At 41.6% G+C, this 20,058-nt stretch overlaps 1 protein-coding gene across 4 annotated transcripts; it reads left to right on the top strand.

The window, feature by feature from the left end:
• Positions 1–566: 566 nt before the first annotated feature.
• On the top strand, positions 567–18,860 carry sap30bp (SAP30 binding protein). Of its 4 annotated transcripts, none has more exons than XM_034861391.1 (10): positions 567–753; positions 3,193–3,302; positions 4,560–4,604; positions 7,932–7,971; positions 12,776–12,864; positions 15,344–15,435; positions 15,603–15,715; positions 15,797–15,935; positions 16,509–16,599; positions 18,025–18,860. In XM_034861391.1, exons 1-10 carry the CDS (start codon positions 660–662, stop codon positions 18,070–18,072), a joined length of 861 nt encoding a protein of 286 aa, XP_034717282.1. In that variant the 5' UTR covers positions 567–659; the 3' UTR covers positions 18,073–18,860. The 4 variants fall into 4 exon arrangements, with proteins under 4 accessions (XP_034717282.1, XP_034717283.1, XP_034717280.1 ...); XM_034861392.1 differs by having other exon boundaries at positions 18,028–18,860; XM_034861389.1 differs by having other exon boundaries at positions 15,797–15,855.
• The last annotated feature ends 1,198 nt before the right edge of the window (positions 18,861–20,058 follow it).

Here is a 20,058-nt window from a genome sequence, read left to right on the forward strand (position 1 = left end):
TTTATAAAATAATAACCATCTTTAGTCAAACATTTGTACAAAATCAGTAATGGTTTAATTTTTTTTTTGAATTGCCAACATAATAAATGTCCTTTATTGCCTCGTCAACAACAACAACAAAAAAAACAACAACATGCAAATCCCTGGTGTGCAGTCAGTCCAGATGTATACACAGTGACTCTGTTTCTATGTGTAGTTGGAACAAAGGTTATGATCAGATCTACCTTTGCATACAAATGTATTTTAATCTGCAAATTATCAGATCAGTGTCTGTGTAACAAGAAGTTGAATGTGGTTATTAATCAGCGGAGTTTTACATTACATTACCCTTTTTCAACAGGGTAACTAATCATTTGTTACCCTCCTGAAAAAGGGTAACTACCATTTTTTTTATAGGGTAACTAATCCTTTGTTACTTTTCTGAAAAAAACCTTTTTCTTGGAGTGGGTTTGTATAATTGAAGGGTTTTAGCTGTATAGTAGCAGTAGCCTAGTCTATGGTGTAAAATAGACTATTTCCATAGAATTAGATCAACGTGAGGACTACATCCATAGACAGTTAAAGAGAGACTACGTCCCAGTGCGACGTCGGTGCCTACGTAATACAATTTCACTGACGTCATTACTTTGCGACCGGGAGTTTATGCGACGCAAACAGCAATGGCGAGCGGTAAAAAGAGTGTCCTACTTTCCTCTTTGGCAGACTATGGAGACGATTCAGAGCCTGACTCCGACTCCGAACCAGAAGAGACGGGTAACTGATACCAAATGTAATAGGTTCTGTGGGTCTGTGTATAAAGGCTAAAGAACTCTGCCTATCGCTGTGCGAATCTTACCCCGTATTTCATGTGGCAGCTAACGTTAGCTCGTAGCTAGCTTAGCTAACGACAGTTAGTTCACAGAGAATTATGTCTAACTTATTCAAGACGTGGTTTTAAATAAAAGAAACATGAACCTACAGAGTTCAGTCAACTAAAATGATTTCAGCAAGGTCTTGTTGGTTTGGTTTTGATCTTGTTGTTCACATAACGTTAATAATTTCTACAAAACGAGACGTTCTTAACATTAGAGGTAACTTAACGTTGTTTTGCTGTAAAGTTACTGGTTACTGATACTTGTTACCCACATATTTATGTAATAATGTTAGATTTATTCAAAAATCCTAAAGGGTGTGCGCGCGTGTGTGCGGAAATTATATTGAAGGTTCTTTTTTCAAAACTAGCTGCCTGCCAGTGATGGTATATATGTGTATGCACAACGGAATTACACACGTATGTGCAAGTGTTTAGTACCAGTATACAGTACAGGCCAAAAGTTTGGTTACACCTTCTCATTCAATGTGTTTCCTTTATTTTCATGACTATTTACATTGTAGATTATCACTGAAGCATCAAAACAATGAATGAATACATATGGAATTATGTAATTAACAAAAAACTGTGAAATAACTGAAAATATGTCTTGTATTCTAGTTTCTTCAAAGTAACCACCCTTTGCTCTGATTACTGCGTTGGACACTTTTGGCATTCTCTGGATGAGCTTCAAGCGGGAGTCACCTGAAATGGTTCCCCAACAGTCTTGAAGGAGTTCCCAGAGATGCTCAGCACTTGCCGGCCCGTTTGTCTTCACTCTGCGGTCCCTCTCACCCCGAACCATCTCAATTGGGTTCAGGTCCGGTGACTGTGGACGCACAGTGGGCACAGTGGCACACACTGTGGGCGGCTGTGGCTCAGTGGTAGAGCGGTTGTCTGCCAATCGGAAGGTTGGTGGTTCGATCCCCGCCCCTGCAGTCATTGTCGAAGTGTCCTTGGGCAAGACACTGAACCCCGAGTGGCCCCCGGTGCTGCGCATCGGAGTATGAATGTGTGTGAATGTTTATCTGATGAGCAGGTGGCACCTTGTACGGCAGCCCCTGCCACTGTGTATGAATGTGTGTGAATGGTGAATGTTTCCTGTAGATGTAAAAGCGCTTTGAGCAGTTGTTAAGACTGGAAAAGCGCTATATAAATACAGCACATTTACATTTACAGCACTCAATCACTCTCCTTTTTGGTCAAATAGCCCTTACACAGCCTGAAGGTTTGTTTGGGGTCATTGTCCTGTTACTAATCGCAAACCGGATGGGATGGCATGTCGCTGCAGGATGCTGTGGTAGCCACGCTGGTTCAGTGTGCCTAAATACTGACACTGCGATTGGAAGCAAAGATCTCAAATTTGGACTCATCAGACCAAAGCAAAGATTTCCAATGCTCTAATGTCCATTCCATGTGTTTCTTGGCCCAAACAAATCTCTTCTGCTTGTTGCCTCTCCTTAGCAGTGGTTTCCTAGCTGCTATTTGACCATGAAGGCCTGATTCGCGCGGTCTGCTCTTAACAGTTGTTCTAGAAATGTGTCTGCTGCTAGAACTCTGTGTGGTATTCATCTGGTCTCTAATCTGAGCTGCTGTTAACTTGCGATTTCTGGGGCTGGTTACTTAGAGAAACCCATCCTCAGCAGTTGAGGTGATTCTTGGTCTTCCTTTCCCAGGGCGGTCCTCTTGTGAGCCAGTTTCGTTGTAGCGCTTGATGGTTTTTGGGACTGCACGTAGGGACACATTTAAAGTTTTTGCAATTTTCCGGTCCAACTGACCGTCATTTCTTCTCTAGTAATGAGGTCCACTTGTTTCTCTTAATTAAGCTGATTGGTTCTTGCCATAAAATAAGTTCTAACAGTTGTCCAACAGGGCTGTCGGCTGTGTATTAACCTGACTTCTGCACAACACAACTGATGGTCCCAACCCCATTAATAAGGCAAGAAATTCCACTAATTAACCCTGACAAGGCACACCTGTGAAGTGCAAACCGTTTCACGTGACTACCTCATGAAGCTCATTGAGAGAACACCAAGGGTTTGCAGCGCTATCAAAAAAGGGTGTCTACTTTGAGGAATCTAAAATATAAGACCTATTTAAGAGTTATTTCACACTTTTCTGTTAAGTACATAATTCCATATGTGTTCATTCATTGTTTTGATGCCTTCAGTGAGAATGTACAATGTAAATAGTCATGAAAATAAAGGGAACTCATTGAATGAGAAGGTGAATCCAAACTTTTGGCCTGTACTGTATATGTATGTGCAGGTCAAGTATTCAATTCTGGCTCATGCGGCTTCTCATAACCCTGTGCCTCTCTGTCTCATCCTGTCTATCACTAGGGGGGCGTGTAGCTGGTCTGGTGTACAGCTACGGCGACGATGACCTGAACCGAACCGAGGGTCCCAATGACAAGGTGTCTGGAGATGAAGGCAGCAGAGATAGCAACTCGGTCAGTCTTAGAGTTAGAACATTTATTTCAATGTGTTTCTTGCTGCTAGAAAACATGACATCCTTTAGGTTTATTTCTATTAAATAGTTAGGTTCCATTAAAGTTTGGTTGAACGTTTTAAGTGACACAAAAAGCAGAGCACTGGGGTGTGTGAAAAGAATTTTGTTTACGATCTAATGTGAGTCTTCACTGAACTCTGGGGGAAAAAGGAAGCTGTAAGGACCACTGGTTGTTGCTCTAGCCGCATCATATTCAAAATTAGATGCGTCTTATCATCAAATAGCATCATTACATGTTTGTACTAGTATCAGAGGAAGTGGGTCTTGTCACTTCAAGTGTAAAGTGAAAGACAATGACTGCATGTTGCTTCCTCTAAATTTCAGGTTGTGGTTGACTAGCGGGGCCAGCGTTTGTTTGATAAATTGATCAGAGCTGCATTTCACGCGCACTAGCAACGAAATCTGTGTATCCAAGAAGAATGAAATCAGTGTAAATGACATTAGATCAGACACAGACTTCTGTGCCAGCGTTGCGGCTCCGAACCGTAACGTTAGTTGGGACGGATGGACCCCTCGTTTCTTTAGGCTAACTCTATTATCTTTAGCCTGGCGGGGAGGAAATGACCTAGAGACGTTGTGATTATGTTGCATTAATCAGGTGATTTAGTTTGTATTTGCAACGAACATAAAACACCGACTACTGTAGCTTCACTGACTACCCATCGAAAACTATAAGCACCACTGCGTCAGCTACTGCCTACTGCACTTTTATACACACACGGAGAGCCTCATGGGTCAAGCAATCTCCCAAAACACGGAATCCTACATTTCCCATAATGCAACTCACTAGCATCTTTTATTAAGCCCTTAAGCCTACTAAATGCCCACTTCTGTCAGACCCCTCTTGCTGTTGGCTACGCAAGGTTTAAGCTAAAAAGTCAAAACCAATTAAAGCCTAATGACATCATCAGTGCTATTTTCAGACTTAAGGAACCTCCTTCCAGAGCAACAGAAGAAATTATACAACTGACCCTCATATGTTAAATCGGTGGTCTGGCCTTTTAAATGACTTAGAACAGTCCAAACAGACATTTGTGGCTTTTGTGAAAAGCCATCCACCACATTTAACAACATGTTTGAAATGTTCCTTTATCAAAGACTTTGTAGTGCTAGAACTAGTATAAAACGGTCCTAGCTGGGTGTTGTTTGTCATCCAGTCTCTGCTGCTGTTAACCTTCTGCATTTTTGTTTTGTACAGGAAATGGAGGAATCTGACGAGGGGAAGGACGCAGATGATGTTGAGGTATTTAAACACCCACACATGGTGTTGGATGGATTTTTATCTCATTTGTTTTTGTGACCTAAAAGGATGGGGACGTTAAAATGCCAAAAAAGCTGTGAAGTAGCATGTTCACTAGATGGTGCTATTGGTTCATATATGTCCGATGAATGCTCAAATATCAAATGAGGCACTTTGTGTAGATAACACTAGTGAGTTATACCCAAATATAGATATTCTGAGTTTGCTTGACTGCGAGTTTTGTGGGCACACTGCTTGGACCAGCACACCATGCTAGCCCCACCCTCATGTGCCGTGAAGCCATGTGAGCTAGACAGCCTGATAGCTTGGTACAGGTCAGTGAGGTGAGGGTGAGTCACAAACCTAACAAGCAGGAACAATACAAGTCCGAGGATGTCTCCCCGGTCTTTGATTGCTCATATTCTGACACATTATTGTTTTGTGGCAGTGCAAGGATTTTATGATATCATAACTGTAGTCTTGCTTTGCCAGACATTCTCCCACAATGCTGCACAGGAGTGTATGGCTAGTCTACACAGCATTCCGGTACGGGAGAAAAACACGCTCTGGTTTATTGGCATTTCTTTGAACCAATCACTATCATCATGGGCGGTGCTAAGCACCGGGCCGAGCCCCGGAGCCGCTGCAAAATGGCCTCGTGGAGGAACTTGTGTGTGTTCAAAAGTTGTTTTAGTCGTGCAACAGAAAACTCCGATTGGACAGATAGTCTAGCTAGTTGGCAAGAAAACGCAACGTATATCCAAGTTTCTCAAAGTCCAAAGTTATATCTTAAAATGTCTTGTTGTGTCAGTGTTAAATATGATGTAAAACGGGGAATAGCATGACATCTCCATATTTTGGAGGCTGAAAACAGCAGTTTCTGGTATTTTTGCATCAAGAATTACGCGAACGATTAATTAATCAAAAATATTTTGCAATTATTTTCTTGTTGATTGACTCATCGTTGCAGCTCTTCGATAATATTAATGTCTTCTAGGCTTTTACATGTGGGATGTATTGTAGCCTGTGTAGCAGCAGAAGATGGTGATAATGTTGAGCCTTGTGTTGACTGGTTTGGTTCACATGTATTAGTTGACACAATGTTATCTTATCTATTGACTGAATGGCAGTTGGTGTTTTTGTAGATAAGCTCACCACACGATACCTGGGCCTTATTTAACCAGGGCACTAGAATACTCAGGAACTTCAAACCCCCATTGAAGTGTGACCATCATATAAATAATATTACAAAAATGAGTACTCAGAATGGAAAAATATAAATACAGATAATAAAAATAGAGGTATACATAGAGCCATCAGGTGGTCCAGGTGTTGTAGACCCTGACAGCGGCCGGGATTAACGGCCTGTGGTACCCCTCCTTCTTCCACCGGGGGTGTATCAGTCTGCTGGAGCTGCTCAGGGACCCCACAGGGTCATGTAGGGGGTGAGAGGTGTTGTCCATGATGGATGTCAGCTTAGCCAACATCATTGGCTCCCCTACTTTCTCTATGGAGTCCAGAGGACAGTCCAGGACAGAGCTCGCTCTCCTGATCAGTCTATTGAGTCTGCTCCTGTCCCTGTCCGAGCTGCCCCCCCTCCAGCAGACCACAGCTTAAAGGATGGCAGAGGCCACCACAGAGTCCTAAAAAGTCCTGAGGAGAGTCCGGCACACTCCAAAGGACCTGAGTCTCCTCAGCAGATAGAGGGGATCCTGGCCCCTCTTGTAAAGTGCATAGATGTTATCAGTCCAGTTCAGTTTATGTTGTAGTGTTGCAAGATTTTGCTGATTGGCTACAATTCAATTGAAACATTTGTTTGTGGGAATTGTCTGCTGGATTGAAGATAGTTGGATCTCAGGGCTCAAGCCAGCAGGTCTTTGTGAAGTTTTTGTCTTTTCGATAGTTGTCATCTTAGTTGTCTATGCTTAATAGTGTGGCAGCAGGGCATCATAGTGATTAGGGAGATTTTCCTTTTAAGCTGAGTATCAGAGGTCTTGTATCTAAATCGCCAGGTATCTGGCTTTAATAGATGGCAGTGTCAGTCTGTCCGTCCACAATTTTGGTCTAGAGCCCGACCGATATACAGTTGTGCCTATAAGTCTACAAGCCCGTGCTTAAGTTGACTAAAAAAAGGAGTAAAAAAAACCCTTGTTTTGGAAATTCATCTTAATGCCATAATTAAAAAATGAGATAAAATCCAACCTTTAAGGAAACCAATTTTCTCTGTGAATGAATAATGTATTGTAAATAAATAAATGTTCTTCCTTAAAATACAGGGGGCATAAGTATACACCCCCCTATGTTAAATTCCCATAGAGGCAGAGCAGACTTCTCTTATTAAAGGCCAGTTATTTCATGGATCAGGATGTTATGTTTCCTGATAAAGTTCCTTTTGTTGTTGGAATTAAAATAAAGTGAATTATTCCTGATATAGTTGGGTTTTTGGTAAAGGCTTGACTTTATACTATGCTGCTAAAATTAAGTTATTTTTTTCAAAACAAAATCTGGGATTGCACTGCATCTTTCCACCTCCAGTGCTGCAGGTTTTTTATCACTTAACGTGACCTCTGACCTTCTTGTGAAGGGTGGCCAAATGGGAAAGGCTCATCAGGTGTTGATCAGGGCGCTGAACAGTATTTTGTTGCCTCTGTCTCAAACAGCTGGTGCCATATATACTCTACATATACTGTATATATTGGTTTGTGTTTCTTTCAGCAGGCGCTGCTGGGCTCCCATGTCTTTCTGTCCACCCTGCCCCACCCCACCCTTATCCTTCTCTTTGTAATTTGGCCAACTTCAGAACAATTCTTTGATGTTCCCGTGCGGTTGCCAGGCAAGGACGTGATGCCTGTGAATAACAGCACTGTTCCTTTGTGCTGAACCTGTGTTATGCCCACAGAGCTGGCACAACAGGCAGCATATTTCAGAGGCTGTACAATCCTCCTCCTCCTCCTCCTCCTGCCGAGCTCAGGCTTTCACTGGGAACTGCCAGGATTTACTACTCTGGTTTCTATTATTTCTTAGGAACTATTCTCCTGTCAGCTTCTATTCCATGCAGTCATTTGCATTAGCATGTCATTCCTGGATTTCAGGGAGCCTTTGTTTCCAGCTCCACATCTTTTACAAGAACTGCTAGTTCGCTCACCGAACTGCGTATAATCCACTGTAATTAACTATATCCAGGCTGGGGACATGGCTTGATAATGTCTACCACTGGTGCTGTCAATGTTTCTCTTTATCACAAGATTATTACATTCTCCTGGCCAAATGAGATGTTAATATCACATGTTTTCTCTTTATATTATTCTCTCTTTTTTTTTTTTTTTACAGATCTCAGAAGTGGAAAAAAAGGACCCCAATGAGCTAGTTGGTGAGTACACATACACAAAAACAGAGTACACAAACACACACCAACTCTTAATGCATAAGGCTGCCGCTCGTTGTATAAATAAATCCCATGAAAAGACCAAAATCAACACGGAAATCATCCTAATAAGCATTGTGTGTGTTTCCAAAGCCCGGTAGAGGTTATTCGTCTGTGCGACATAGCTCCACTGTTGTCCACAAACACATTGAGCCGCGCTTGTTGACATGGTCCTTGGTTAGAATAAACATAGGCACTAGTCCACACAGCAGGCACGGTGCCAGGATTCCAGTTTAGGATGGGCCAAACCAATTGTGGGTTATCAAATCACTGTTTAACCTCATACAAATGAGTGACTAAGATACTGTTATAATATCTGTGGTTATATAATAGATATTGTAAGAGCTTGGTGCTTTTTAAATATGTTGTAACATTGTAACAACATATTTGCTCTCCTTGGTTCTGACCAAAGAAGAGTGCTTTGGAATCTCCATTACGCACCTGGCTGTGCTACGGCGCAAAGCTCTATAGACCTAAGGCCTATAGACTGTGAAAGTGGCCAGGCATCTAATATTTCCCCAAACATAGTTTATTTCTGCTCATTTAACATGAGGCCCAATATTTCACAATTCTTTAATTGTTTTAAGTTTTCAACAACACTGCCCGACAGTTTGAATCAATACTCAGAACAGGCAGAACTTTTTCATTGACATCATCATCTGTCATGTAAAACAAGGCCTCAAGGTAGGCTACTTTATACCGAGCCAACATATAACTTTAGTGTGAGGATTCATGTTATAAACATGTTTAACAAGCCCTAAAGCGTCATTGGTCATAACAATAGAAAAACACAACGGAAACAACAGTAACAAGCCGATATAGAAATAAAAATGTGCCTGCAGCTCTATAGCGAGTTATGACTCAAATATTTCAGTCCATATATCTTATATATGGATTAGATTCTTTAGGTAGCTGGCCGTTCAGTCCTGTCACTACTGCTAGCTACGGTAGCTGCGAAGCTCATTGTCTCTTAATGAACAACTCTCAATTTCAGCCAGTTTTAATTGGCTAATAAATCCATCCATTTGTACCGCCTGCCTGGGTGCAGGTTAATGTTATTAATTATAGCATTGAGAATTCTTATCTCTGCTGGAAATCACTGAAAAACATGATTTAATAATGAATAATTCGAAGCCACATCGTCCATACTGATTTTCCCTTTTCCATTTGACCAATATGACCATGACACAGGTATTAATTTTAACTCTATATGGAATTTAAAAAAAGTCCTCTTGGTGAACCATGCAGAAATACAGTATTAACCTGCATAAAATAACATATAATAAATGCACTAATTACGCTTGTTTTAGGCCAGTTTTTTGGGAGCCTTTGGTCATTGATGCACTTATAATAAAACAAATATAAAGTAGGATACAGTGTAAGAATCAGTCTAAAAAAGGTTTTAATGTGTCATTTGGGTGTTGGTGCAGTAAGTCTATGAATCACTAATAGAACAAACTCAGGTAAAAAAGCCTCTTTGTCCATTGACTGGCAGATGTGCTATGACCCATGGTGCCGGTAGGAATTGGTGAGTAATGGCTGACCTGCACAGGTGTGGAAGTGAACATCTGAGATCAGGCAGGATGTGAGTGATACAGGGAGTGGCGTCTCACACACCGGTCTGATAAACACTAATAACCATAAGCTGTTGACACACTGCTGCACGTAGCTAGATACACATGCTGGCACAGATTCTCTTATCATCCATCATTTGACTGAAAAAATAACCTCAGAAAACAACATGTAATAATGTGTTGCAATGAGGGCATAGATCTGCTAATAATAAATAACATAACTGCGAAATGGTACTCATAGACCAATTATTTCATTTTGAAAGGAATGTCTAAATGAATCCAAGTACGAGTTGATTTATGGAGCTGATTTGAACCCACTCCAAGTGAAACTGTCACGCCTTTTGGCATCCCCGCATGCTGCTGCTGCTTTCTAAAAGTGTACTTAAGTACACAAGCCTTCCTCCATGGGAGAGCCCGCAGTAGCTGAGTGGACTTCGTGGCTTCTGCCCACAGATTTACTCCTTTCATCATCACCACTTCCACTCGTCTGGTTTGTTGCAGCCTTACAAAGAAGTTGCATTGGAAAGGGAAATGCACTGGAGCAATTTTTGGTTTTCAAAAACAGCCAGGGAGTGTGACTCATGGCCGGGGCCCGGACACTTGGCTCGGCTCCTCCGTCTCGTCTGTCAGTAAATGTCACAGTGGCTCTGGCAAAAGGCCTCCCGTCCGCAGGCTGAAGACGGCTCTTTGTATGTTCACTCAAGAGCCAGACATTGTCCATCTTTCCAAACAGACCCTCAGGGCACAGATTTTGACTTTCCACTGTTTTTGCGAGACGACAGATGGTAATTTTGTCGCGGAATATAGTCCTTTCTCTGTCTGTTTGTTACACTGTGTCTCCATGTCCTTCCTGACAGTACTGCTGTCATATGAGAATATTCCTCTCATGCTGAACTGAATTATAAACAGATTATTTATTACACACGCTGTGATTTATTCCCACTTCCTTTTCTCCCGTGGAGGGCTACAGAGTTTATTTTGGGGTTTAAATTAGAGTTTCTCCAACAAGGCTACAACACTTTATCTACCATTGGACGGTAGATTAGCAGGCTTCCACAATGCTAAGCCCTTGTTGCAGCTACAATGTGTAATTGTCTGTGACAGTATGTGTGTGTCTGTGAGAGAGTTAAATGCAAGCTACCACCTAATACCTATGACTCATCAGACTTGCCTTGTCAGGTTTTTTTTTTATTGTTGGAGGCTACAGTATGTTCTGTGCTTTAAAATGTGTGTTCAGAGTGGATACATGCATGGAACCATTTCCGTGCATGGGGTAATCACTCCTTCTCTGTACTTTCTAGGCATAAAGCAGATCAGGGTGGTAAATCAGTACCCATACGTGGGTATCTGTGGTCCCAGCAGATAAGCAAACCAAGGCAAAAAACAGCAAAGATATTGAAAAGAAGGACTGCTGGAAAAAGTTAGTCAGTATACGTCAGGATCCCGTCTGCAGACTGGTACAGTCCCCCGGGCTCGGATGGCTTCATTGTGGACCAGCAATATTTATGACAACAGACATATGGCAGCCAGTATAAAGAGACCGCATGCAGTAGATCTACTGAACCCTAATGGACAGAAGTGTTGGACCAAACGGTCAACAATTTCAGCATGCAGTGGCAGTAGATCAGTGGCAAGTCATCAGGCAACTTTAAGAAAAAGACACCGTCAGCAGGTAGAGCTGGGTGTCTTTTGAAATGTTGCGATGCTTTGTCAATACCCTACTTATGTTTGCTACAAAATCCTTTTGTTGCATTACAAAATAAGCCACATTTTCCAGTTATGTAACTGTGCAAGAGGTCTAAATTTGGATTTGGATCAGGACATGAGCAAGATTACAAATTTGTCCAGACATTTGATTACCGCCTCCTAGATGATTAGCTTTTTACAGAATTCTCATATCTGTGTATATATAAAAGTAACGGTACAGATATGCCGGAGCTATGTTTGAGCTAATTTAGAAACTGTGTCACCACTACATAGTTTGTCCACCAGAAACACTCTTTTATTTTCAGCTACGCTACCTCCGCAACAATTGGATTACACTGAAATGTTGTACAGTTATTCATTACCAAATACCCGCAGAACTAATGACATTTATGTCAGTCTCAGCTGTACTTTGTGTTTAATGCTAACTTGCAGAAGTTAGGAAGCTAACATGCTAAGCTAAGATGTTTATTTTGGTAACCATATCTTCCAAACACCAGCATTGTCACTGTGAACATGTTGACATGTCCCCGAGTCAATTGTCCTGCTCAGGACATGTTGTGGTCACAAATCTTTTAACAACTTTAAGGTCTCCTTATTAAAAATAGTTTTTTTGTGTATGTAAAGTAGTGTAACAACTTGCCTAATATATCACATTATTGATGTCAGTATTCTGCCTTAAAAATGTTATTGTTTTAGCAAAACACCACAACCACAAAAATCTCCTGATCAAATTACAGATTTTGATTAAACTTCAGTGTAAGAGTTCTTATTGCATTTTGTAAGATTAAGTGTTCAGCCTGGCCAAGATAAGACCGCACTTAAGAAAATGACGTTCTCGCGTCCCGTCAAGTTTCTACTTGTCGAGCAAGGACAAAATCCTGCGTTTACACGTTTACACGCGCAAACACAGCATGCAGCTTGCAGCACTTATTCAGAGCGGGATTGACCGCGCCGAATGACTAGGACTGTTTGTCTTCATTGAGATGTAGAGTGACACTAAAGAATTCCTGGCCTGCAGTCAGAGAAAGCAGAGGGAGACAAGGGACGGGTCCAAAGGGAGGGGAGAGGAGCCTCCCTTCTCCCTACAAGCCCCAACAACAGCCACTCCCTGCCCGGAAAGTGCACTCCTCATACCACACTGCCATATAAAACCACTGGCACACACTCAGGAATATGATGAACATCAGGATGCTTAGGAATTCACCCGAAATGTTTGCTTATCACACAGTGAACCATTGTTTGTACTCCAGTGCATAATCCATAATCCACCTTTCTTCTTATTTGTCATCTGTTAATTCAAACAGTAAAACAGATTTGCTTCTTAGCGTTTCACTATGTTTGTACAACAATGGTTTCTTAGTTTATCTTTATTCGGCATGTCGAGACACGCGAGGCAGGGTAGAGCGGTAAAGCCGTCGAAGTGAAAAGATGGAGGTGCTCATGTTTATGTTGCTGTCTTCTTCTTCTAGCTCTATTCTCAGAGAAAGTACGGAACATGTCACCCGATGAGATCAGGATCCCCCCCGAGCCCCCCGGATGCTGCTCGATCCAGCTACAGGTAGACACGCCTCCACTGTTGTATGACTCTTTAGTCCCATAACCTTTACCGCAAAGCTTTTCCTGTTGCACACACATTTGTTTAAACACAATACACTGCTGCTATCGTCTCGGCCAAGCAGTGTCTATATTGCCACTAAGGCCACAGTTACTTCTGCTAAGCAGAGCTTTGCAGAGGGTGTGTGGATAAAGCTGGGGTTGTGGGTATCTGAGAGCTTTGATAGAATAGTCCCGGTGCCCTGTGTGTTTTACCATGTCTGTATGCTTGTTTTTTGTGCTAAAGAAACACTTTCCAGGTAGTAAATGTATCCTACAAAACGTTGAAGACTTGTCTCTGGCCCCTAAAGAAATCTTGTTTTCATGAGCAGACACACAGTCTGCACTCTCCCCTTTGGCACATGTGGAAGGTTTAGAATTAGGAGTTGAAGATCAAGAGTTAAAATTTAGATTGTTTAAAGGGATAAAAGGGACCGTATCCAGAGACTAGTCATCTTGGTGTTGATGCAGTGAAAATAACCTGTTTTCCACGCCAAGTGAGTAGTTTCCTTCGTTCCCTCTGAGGTTAGAAATAAATTCTGGTGGCTACATAAATCCTGAGACTCAGCCCTGTAATTAAACCAGCACACAGTGTCATCGTCTATCATTTTTGTATCGCCACACCAGCACTGCTGTCTTTCTGCCTCGCTGCATTCACATGCATTTGGTGCATCTGACTGCAATATGGTTTGAGTTCTGTGAGGAGCTGAGGCAGGTCAGGACACAGCAGCTGACTAAGTAAGTGTAAAGCGCAGCAGTGTTCCCCCTGGGCTGACACTCCCGCACCTATTAGATGAACGTCTTATGATTCACCTTCACCAGAACAGCCTGGATCCCTGCCCTAATGTCAAGGAGGAACAGAGACACGTGTGTGCTTAGAGTTTGTTACGGGCAATGTTCTGCAACATATCCTCTTCATGAACAGTTACGAAACCACCTGTTGCGAGGCCCACACTTGAGGTCAACATCCCATTGACAGCCAGAACCTGTGAGCTCAGGCCTTCAGCGAGCCTTAACTTCGCCCGGCGCAAAACAACAGCATCGGACGTTTTGTTCAAATGCCTAAATCGGCCTTCACATTCACCAGACCTCAAGTTACCGTGGGTTTTATGATTCTTGTCTATCATTTAAATGGGTTAAGTAACGGGCCTTTGTAACAGCACAGAAAAACCTCACGGGTTGGAGGTACAGGTAGATGGTTGAGTCCACATGTGTGACGTTGAAATGGGTTACCTCTGTTCACTTTCCATTTCTTATTAAGACTCAACGTTGGTTTTAGAGATGAAATAATTGGTCGGTTATATGGGCACTCCTATAATGGTGGCGGCAATGAAGAAGACTGCTAGCAACCAATTGTAGATAAAAACAAACGATTAAAAAATCAAAATGGGCTTTGCAAATGCTTAAATAGGAAGGACATGCAAGTGTGTTAGACTTCAAGGATGGACACAATGCATTTTGATGAGAAACACCTAATGCAAACATAACTTTAGTTTTTTCAGGGCGTTTGTAACCAAGTAGTTTTTGTGCCTACACCTAACCAAATCTCCGTCATGTACATACTTTTTAAATAATCATTTGTAAGGGTTTATAATGTTAATTGTCGCCGATAGGGGTTTCTGGTCACTCGTGTTGGGTCGTTATAGAAGACAATAGAATGGAATGACTCTTTGTAGCTGCGAGTCTTCAGACTTCCAGGCTTTTTGTAGCTGGATAAATAATTTGTTGCGTCTAAATATGAATGTGGATAACGTAAGTGATAATGACATGCTTGCTACAGTTACATTCTTAGAAATGAATTAGCGAAAACACGTTTTATTTCTCTGATTCACGGCTTTGTTCTAAAGCTGCTCGCTCTCTTCAGTCAATGTCTGTCTTGGTCGACCGTAGTGCTTTCGGGTGCACGTTAAACCTCGGTCTAGCCGCCATTTAAACCAGTTCACAGTAACAGAAATAAAATGGCTTATAGACTTTACACGACGACGTCCCTTACGTTCTAAAGCCAGCCTAATTGACTTGACGAGCTGAGTCACAGCCACACCATCAGCTGGTTTAAGTCGAGGGCTGGTCCAGACCGCTGAAACTCCCAAATCTTTGGTCTGGAGTGGGCTTTATAGCTTCTCATTCTAGCAGCATTTACGTCTTCCATCTTGTTCCATGTTAGCCCTCATTTATCACCGTGATGCCTTGGATACACCTGCCAGCTCCTTGTGGCTCAGTTAAACCTGGTTGCAAAATATTTCCAAAAGGTGTCAAAAGCATTATGTACAGCAGCTCCGTTCACACTGACCCGTTCTTTGAGCAGAGCTGATCACATATACAGTAGGTTTAGTTTATTTGATAGCATGCCAAATGTAGAGTGTGGAGGAAGCAGACGATGATCTTGTTACACTGATCATGGTGACCTGCTCACGTCCTTCATTGATTTGTTTGTTTTGTAACAGGAGAAGATCCACAAGCTGTACGAGAGGAAGCTCCATGGCGATTTTGACACAAACAGCCACATCCAGAAAAAGAAGGAGTTCAGAAACCCAAGGTATGCAGGTCACACGCCCAAACCGAGAAACATCACCCATGGAGTGCCATCTACTCATGACACCAGTTACACACTTAACAAGCATATTCTTTTCCTCTGCCTACAAAAAGAAACACAAATGTTTCCAAGTGTCTTATTAGCTTTTTCTTTCTTTCTTTCTTTTTTAGCATTTACGAGAAGCTAATTCAGTTCTGCAGTATAGATGAACTGGGAACTAACTATCCAAAAGATATGTTTGATCCTCATGGCTGGTCGGAGGATTCTTACTATGAAGCCCTAGGTAAGCCAATGTGCTTCTTCTTTACAGCACTGTGTGATTGGAACTCAACAAAACACTCATATGTGCGTCTTCTACTTCCAGCCAAAGCCCAGAAAGTGGAGATGGACAAACTGGAGAAAGCCAAGAAGGAGCGGACCAAGGTGAGTGGAACAACAACAACAAAAAGGGTTGTCAGTTCTCTTCTCTGTCTGCGTCAGGGGCAAGTCTCCACCAGCTGCAGGTAATTTCTACTTCACATCCTTCAATAGACACACGCAGAAGTCGCCATTGCCAAGTTTAGCTCTCGTAACTGTAGCTCGGGCCCAGCCCAGCGCGGCTTTACGGCTGAGCTCTGCCCATACGTGTTTTTCACTGTTTTTCCCATCTTCAGTAGAAGGGCACCAGAGTGTGTCTTTCTTTGCCAGCTATTTTTGCTTCTGCAAGTTCTGCTGAGTAATCATTCAGAGGTGCTAAGGGCTGCTACGATCAGCAGCAGCTGCCGCGAAGGCAGGAACTGGACTTGAACAAACGTGTAGACTACAGGATCTGCTTTAATATTGAAATGTCTATGAAATGAAATGTCAGTGGAGTGCAAGCTACAGCAGAGTTAACAAACAGTAGTAAGAGTTTGATGTAAGAATTAAACAAAACCGAGGCAATGAGTCCTTTTCTTTTGTCACTGTTGATGTGCCCTTGGGTCGGGCACTTGACGCCCTCTGTGATAAGCAGCAGCAGATTGCGGTTGCTGGTTAAAAACAGTTACACGTCAACCAGCACCAGGACTGAACTCGGCGTTTTAATGTTTGTTTCACAGATTGAGTTTGTCACAGGGACTAAGAAGGGCACCAACCCCTCCAGCACAGCATCCTCCACCAGCAGCAACACCACCACCACCACAGCCACAGGTAAACACCCCACAATCAATTCAGTTCAATGTATTCGTAGTATCAAATCATAACAAGCGTTATCTCAAGACACTTTACAAGGACCCAGCATTTCCAATAATTCCCCTAAGACCAAGCACTTGGCCCAACAGTGGCGTGGAAAAACCTCCTTTTTTTAGGCAGAAATCTCGGACAGATCCAGGCTCTTGGTGGACGGGCATCTGCTGGTGCCGGTTGAGGATATGATGAACAGTGGCAATTTATAGTAACAATAAAGATAATGGAACTATAAATAGAAATAATAGTTGCAGCTGTTTGGCGTATTATGGCGTAGCAGGGTGCCGAGCAGGACCACGACGGCAGCTGCAACCAGGACTTAGGTGCCACCCTGATCCAAGGAAAGCTGCTAATTGAGCTAACGTAGTTTTAGCTAAGTTAGTAGCAAGCGCTTTCTGGGAACGCTGCAACTGGATCATGCTCTTTGCAGAAATGCACCTTGCTTGATACCACGACATATGTCCTGGCAATTATGTTCCTAAGTTGGAACCTACAAAACACTTCTAACACAACACAAGTCTGAAATTATTGTTGTCACATTAATACTAAGGCTGCAGCAGCACAAGACTAAATAAACAGAAATTAAATTGGCATTGTATTCCTCTTCCTTCGTGAGAGTAATGCAATACATTTGTCATTTACTTATCCCTTATCCAAAAAGAAATGACATTTTTCTACATTTCTCAAGTACTGTTTTTATTTCTTATAATCTTATCTCTTCTATTAAATAAAGTATGACACCCATGAGAAAGGTTGTTAGGAGGATCTGTGCGAGTGCAAAGCAAGTCAAGTTTCCCATGAGCTCATAATCTTTAGGATTCAACGATTCATTAATGTCACGCAACACAGGATTGCACAAAATGAAATGTTAAAAAATGTTAACACCTGTTAAGATTACTATTTTTGGGGCATTTTAGGCCTTTAATTGACAGGACAGTTGAAGATATGAAAGGGGAGGGAGAGGGGGAGTGATATGACGCAAAGGGCCGCAGGCGGGACTCGAACCCTGGCCCGCTGCGTTGAGGAGTAAACCTCAATATATGGGTGCCCGCTCTACCAACTGAGCTGGCTGGGTGCCTATTATCACCTATTAAAATAAAATATAAACAATAAAATAGAACAAACTGTATAAAAGTAGCACTAAAGGAAGAATATAAATGTATATATATATATATATATATATATATACTTTTTGTTACAAGGTGACTCAAAGTACCAATAAGATGAAAACCATATTAGCGACTGGTCAACACTGCTTCATAGCGCTACAAGTGGTCCAAACTGCAGGGGGTCCCTGTACCTCTCTTTGCTCAGAGTTGTGTCGTGCAGTCCTTCCTGTGCAGTTGGTGATTTAAATCCGGAGCTCACAGCAGTGTTTACTCTCCTCAGCAGAGGCCCAGAAGAGGAAAAGCAAGTGGGACTCGGCAATCCCCGTGACCCTGGCCCAGCCCACCCTCATCACTACCAGCGCCACCCTGCCTGCCGTCGTCTCGGTGACAACCACCGCCAGCGGCACCAAGACCACCGTCATCTCTGCGGTGGGCACCATCCTAAAGAAGTCAAAGCAGTGATTTGTATGATTTTTGTCTAGAAGAGTGCGTGATCGAAGCAATGACTGACATGAAGCTGGAGGACCTGTATTTCCTGTGGTCATTTTATATGTGGAAAGAAGCAATGAGAGGACAATAAACAGGCACACTCAGCTTATTTTTTTAAACTTTTTTTTTTTTTAAACCAACCTACAAATACCCTTTTGATACATACGGACTAATGTAGTGCTTCACTGAGTTTTATCTCTGGGATTGTATCGGCACTATTGAATCCTAAAGCCAAATTCGGTATTTTGAAAATACTCATAAACCCTCTAAAAATCAAAAACCATGTCTGTCATTCATTTTTATATATGTTGGCAATAGTTGTTGGTTTAAACAGATGTAGAAAACAAGAGCATGACAATGTTTGTATAAGAAAAGAGCTCCCAAGCAGACCTGGTAGAAATATCTGAAAAAGTGTTTCTTTCACACATATGTGTGTATTTTTGATCCATACTTTTGACACTGTATTTTCATTTCCTCTAGCAGTTGTGTTATAGCTCGACATGTGCATCTTTTTTTTCCAGCAATTTGTTTTCTTTCACTATTGGAATATTGACCGACTCAATGGTAAGGTTTTTTACACTTGTACATATTTATTGATGATAAGGTGAATAAATGAATCAGATGTTGCCTTTTCTGTTCAGTTATTGTCTGTTTTTGTCATTTCCACAAAAAAAGTGAAGCCTTCTGTGCATGGAACCAGTAACGGACATCCAGTTTACTATCCAGGCTTTCTTTTTCTAACTCACACACAGACAGTTTTTGTCTCTTTTTTCAAGGATTGCATTTGTGCTCCAGGTGGAGTTTTAAATTAAGCCCTTCCTCACCTCAGTCTCTACATCTGACTTCCATAAGGGGGGTGCTTTAAGAATTCGTAGTACTTTTGATGTACCACTCAGGGTACAAGTTAACAGTGTGAGTAGGCCAAAGTTCCCCATTGAGTTATTAAAAAAAAAAAAAGAGAGCCCTTCCCCCTTGTTTACTGTTCCATGCTGCAAATATTATTTATAACTGACTGGGGGTGCAGTCTTTTAACTAAACGCCAAAATATGCAAAGACAACTTTCCTGTGTTCTAATTGTATTCATGTGCAAAAATCCAACTACATTCAGCAGAACCGAACTAGTTTGTTTTGTATTGCTTGAAGAATTTTTTTTTTAAAACTCTATAGGTTTATTCCATGACTTTAACCACAACCTGCAACACTGTGGATTCACAGCACTTTATTTAAATGCTAACACACTGCTGTCAAAACTGTTAACCGTGCATTCAAAACAGCACTGATTTCAGCCTGGTGCATTTTAAGCAGGTGTCTTCTTTTATACTTTTTTAACATATACAGTATCTACAGTATATAGAAAAAGCTCAGAAAGCCTTTTTTTTTATACAATCCAAATAAGAATTAAACAAGTATACACTATACTGTTAGTGAGAAACAGGTAAAAGAGAAAAGATAACATGTCCTGGTCAGATGCCTGAGGTTACATAGACAGCTATTAAAAAATAATGGAAAAACTACATCTTTACAATAGTAAAACTATTAAAATGCAAAATGCAATGGAAGCACCACATGCATAAGTTATTAGAGATGATGCAGACATCCAATGGGATGAAGAAAACTTGAGGCAGGATTAGTCAAACTATTCTTTATTCCCTATTCTTACTGTTATGAACAATTAGTTTTTTTTGCAATTAATTCCATAAATTACTAGAGACTAACTACTACATTGAAGCAAACTGCTGATTTTCATTCCTTCTTGTTCACTTTACATAAAAATGTTACATAAAGCCTATATCTTTTCTTTAAAGAAACTATCAAGAAGTGTGAA

The sequence above is a fragment of the Etheostoma cragini genome, chromosome 21, assembly GCF_013103735.1.
Source record: "Etheostoma cragini isolate CJK2018 chromosome 21, CSU_Ecrag_1.0, whole genome shotgun sequence".
NCBI lineage: Eukaryota > Metazoa > Chordata > Actinopteri > Perciformes > Percidae > Etheostoma > Etheostoma cragini.

Bases quoted from the DNA above. Each gene is read 5' to 3' on its own strand.
- sap30bp (XM_034861389.1), top strand. From the start codon at position 660: ATGGCGAGCGGTAAAAAGAGTGTCCTACTTTCCTCTTTGGCAGACTAT. The intron at 3,303-4,559 runs GTCAGTCTTAGA...TGTTTTGTACAG, and splicing joins GCAGCAGAGATAGCAACTCG to GAAATGGAGGAATCTGACGA. The intron at 15,716-15,796 runs GTAAGCCAATGT...TTCTACTTCCAG, and splicing joins TTCTTACTATGAAGCCCTAG to CCAAAGCCCAGAAAGTGGAG.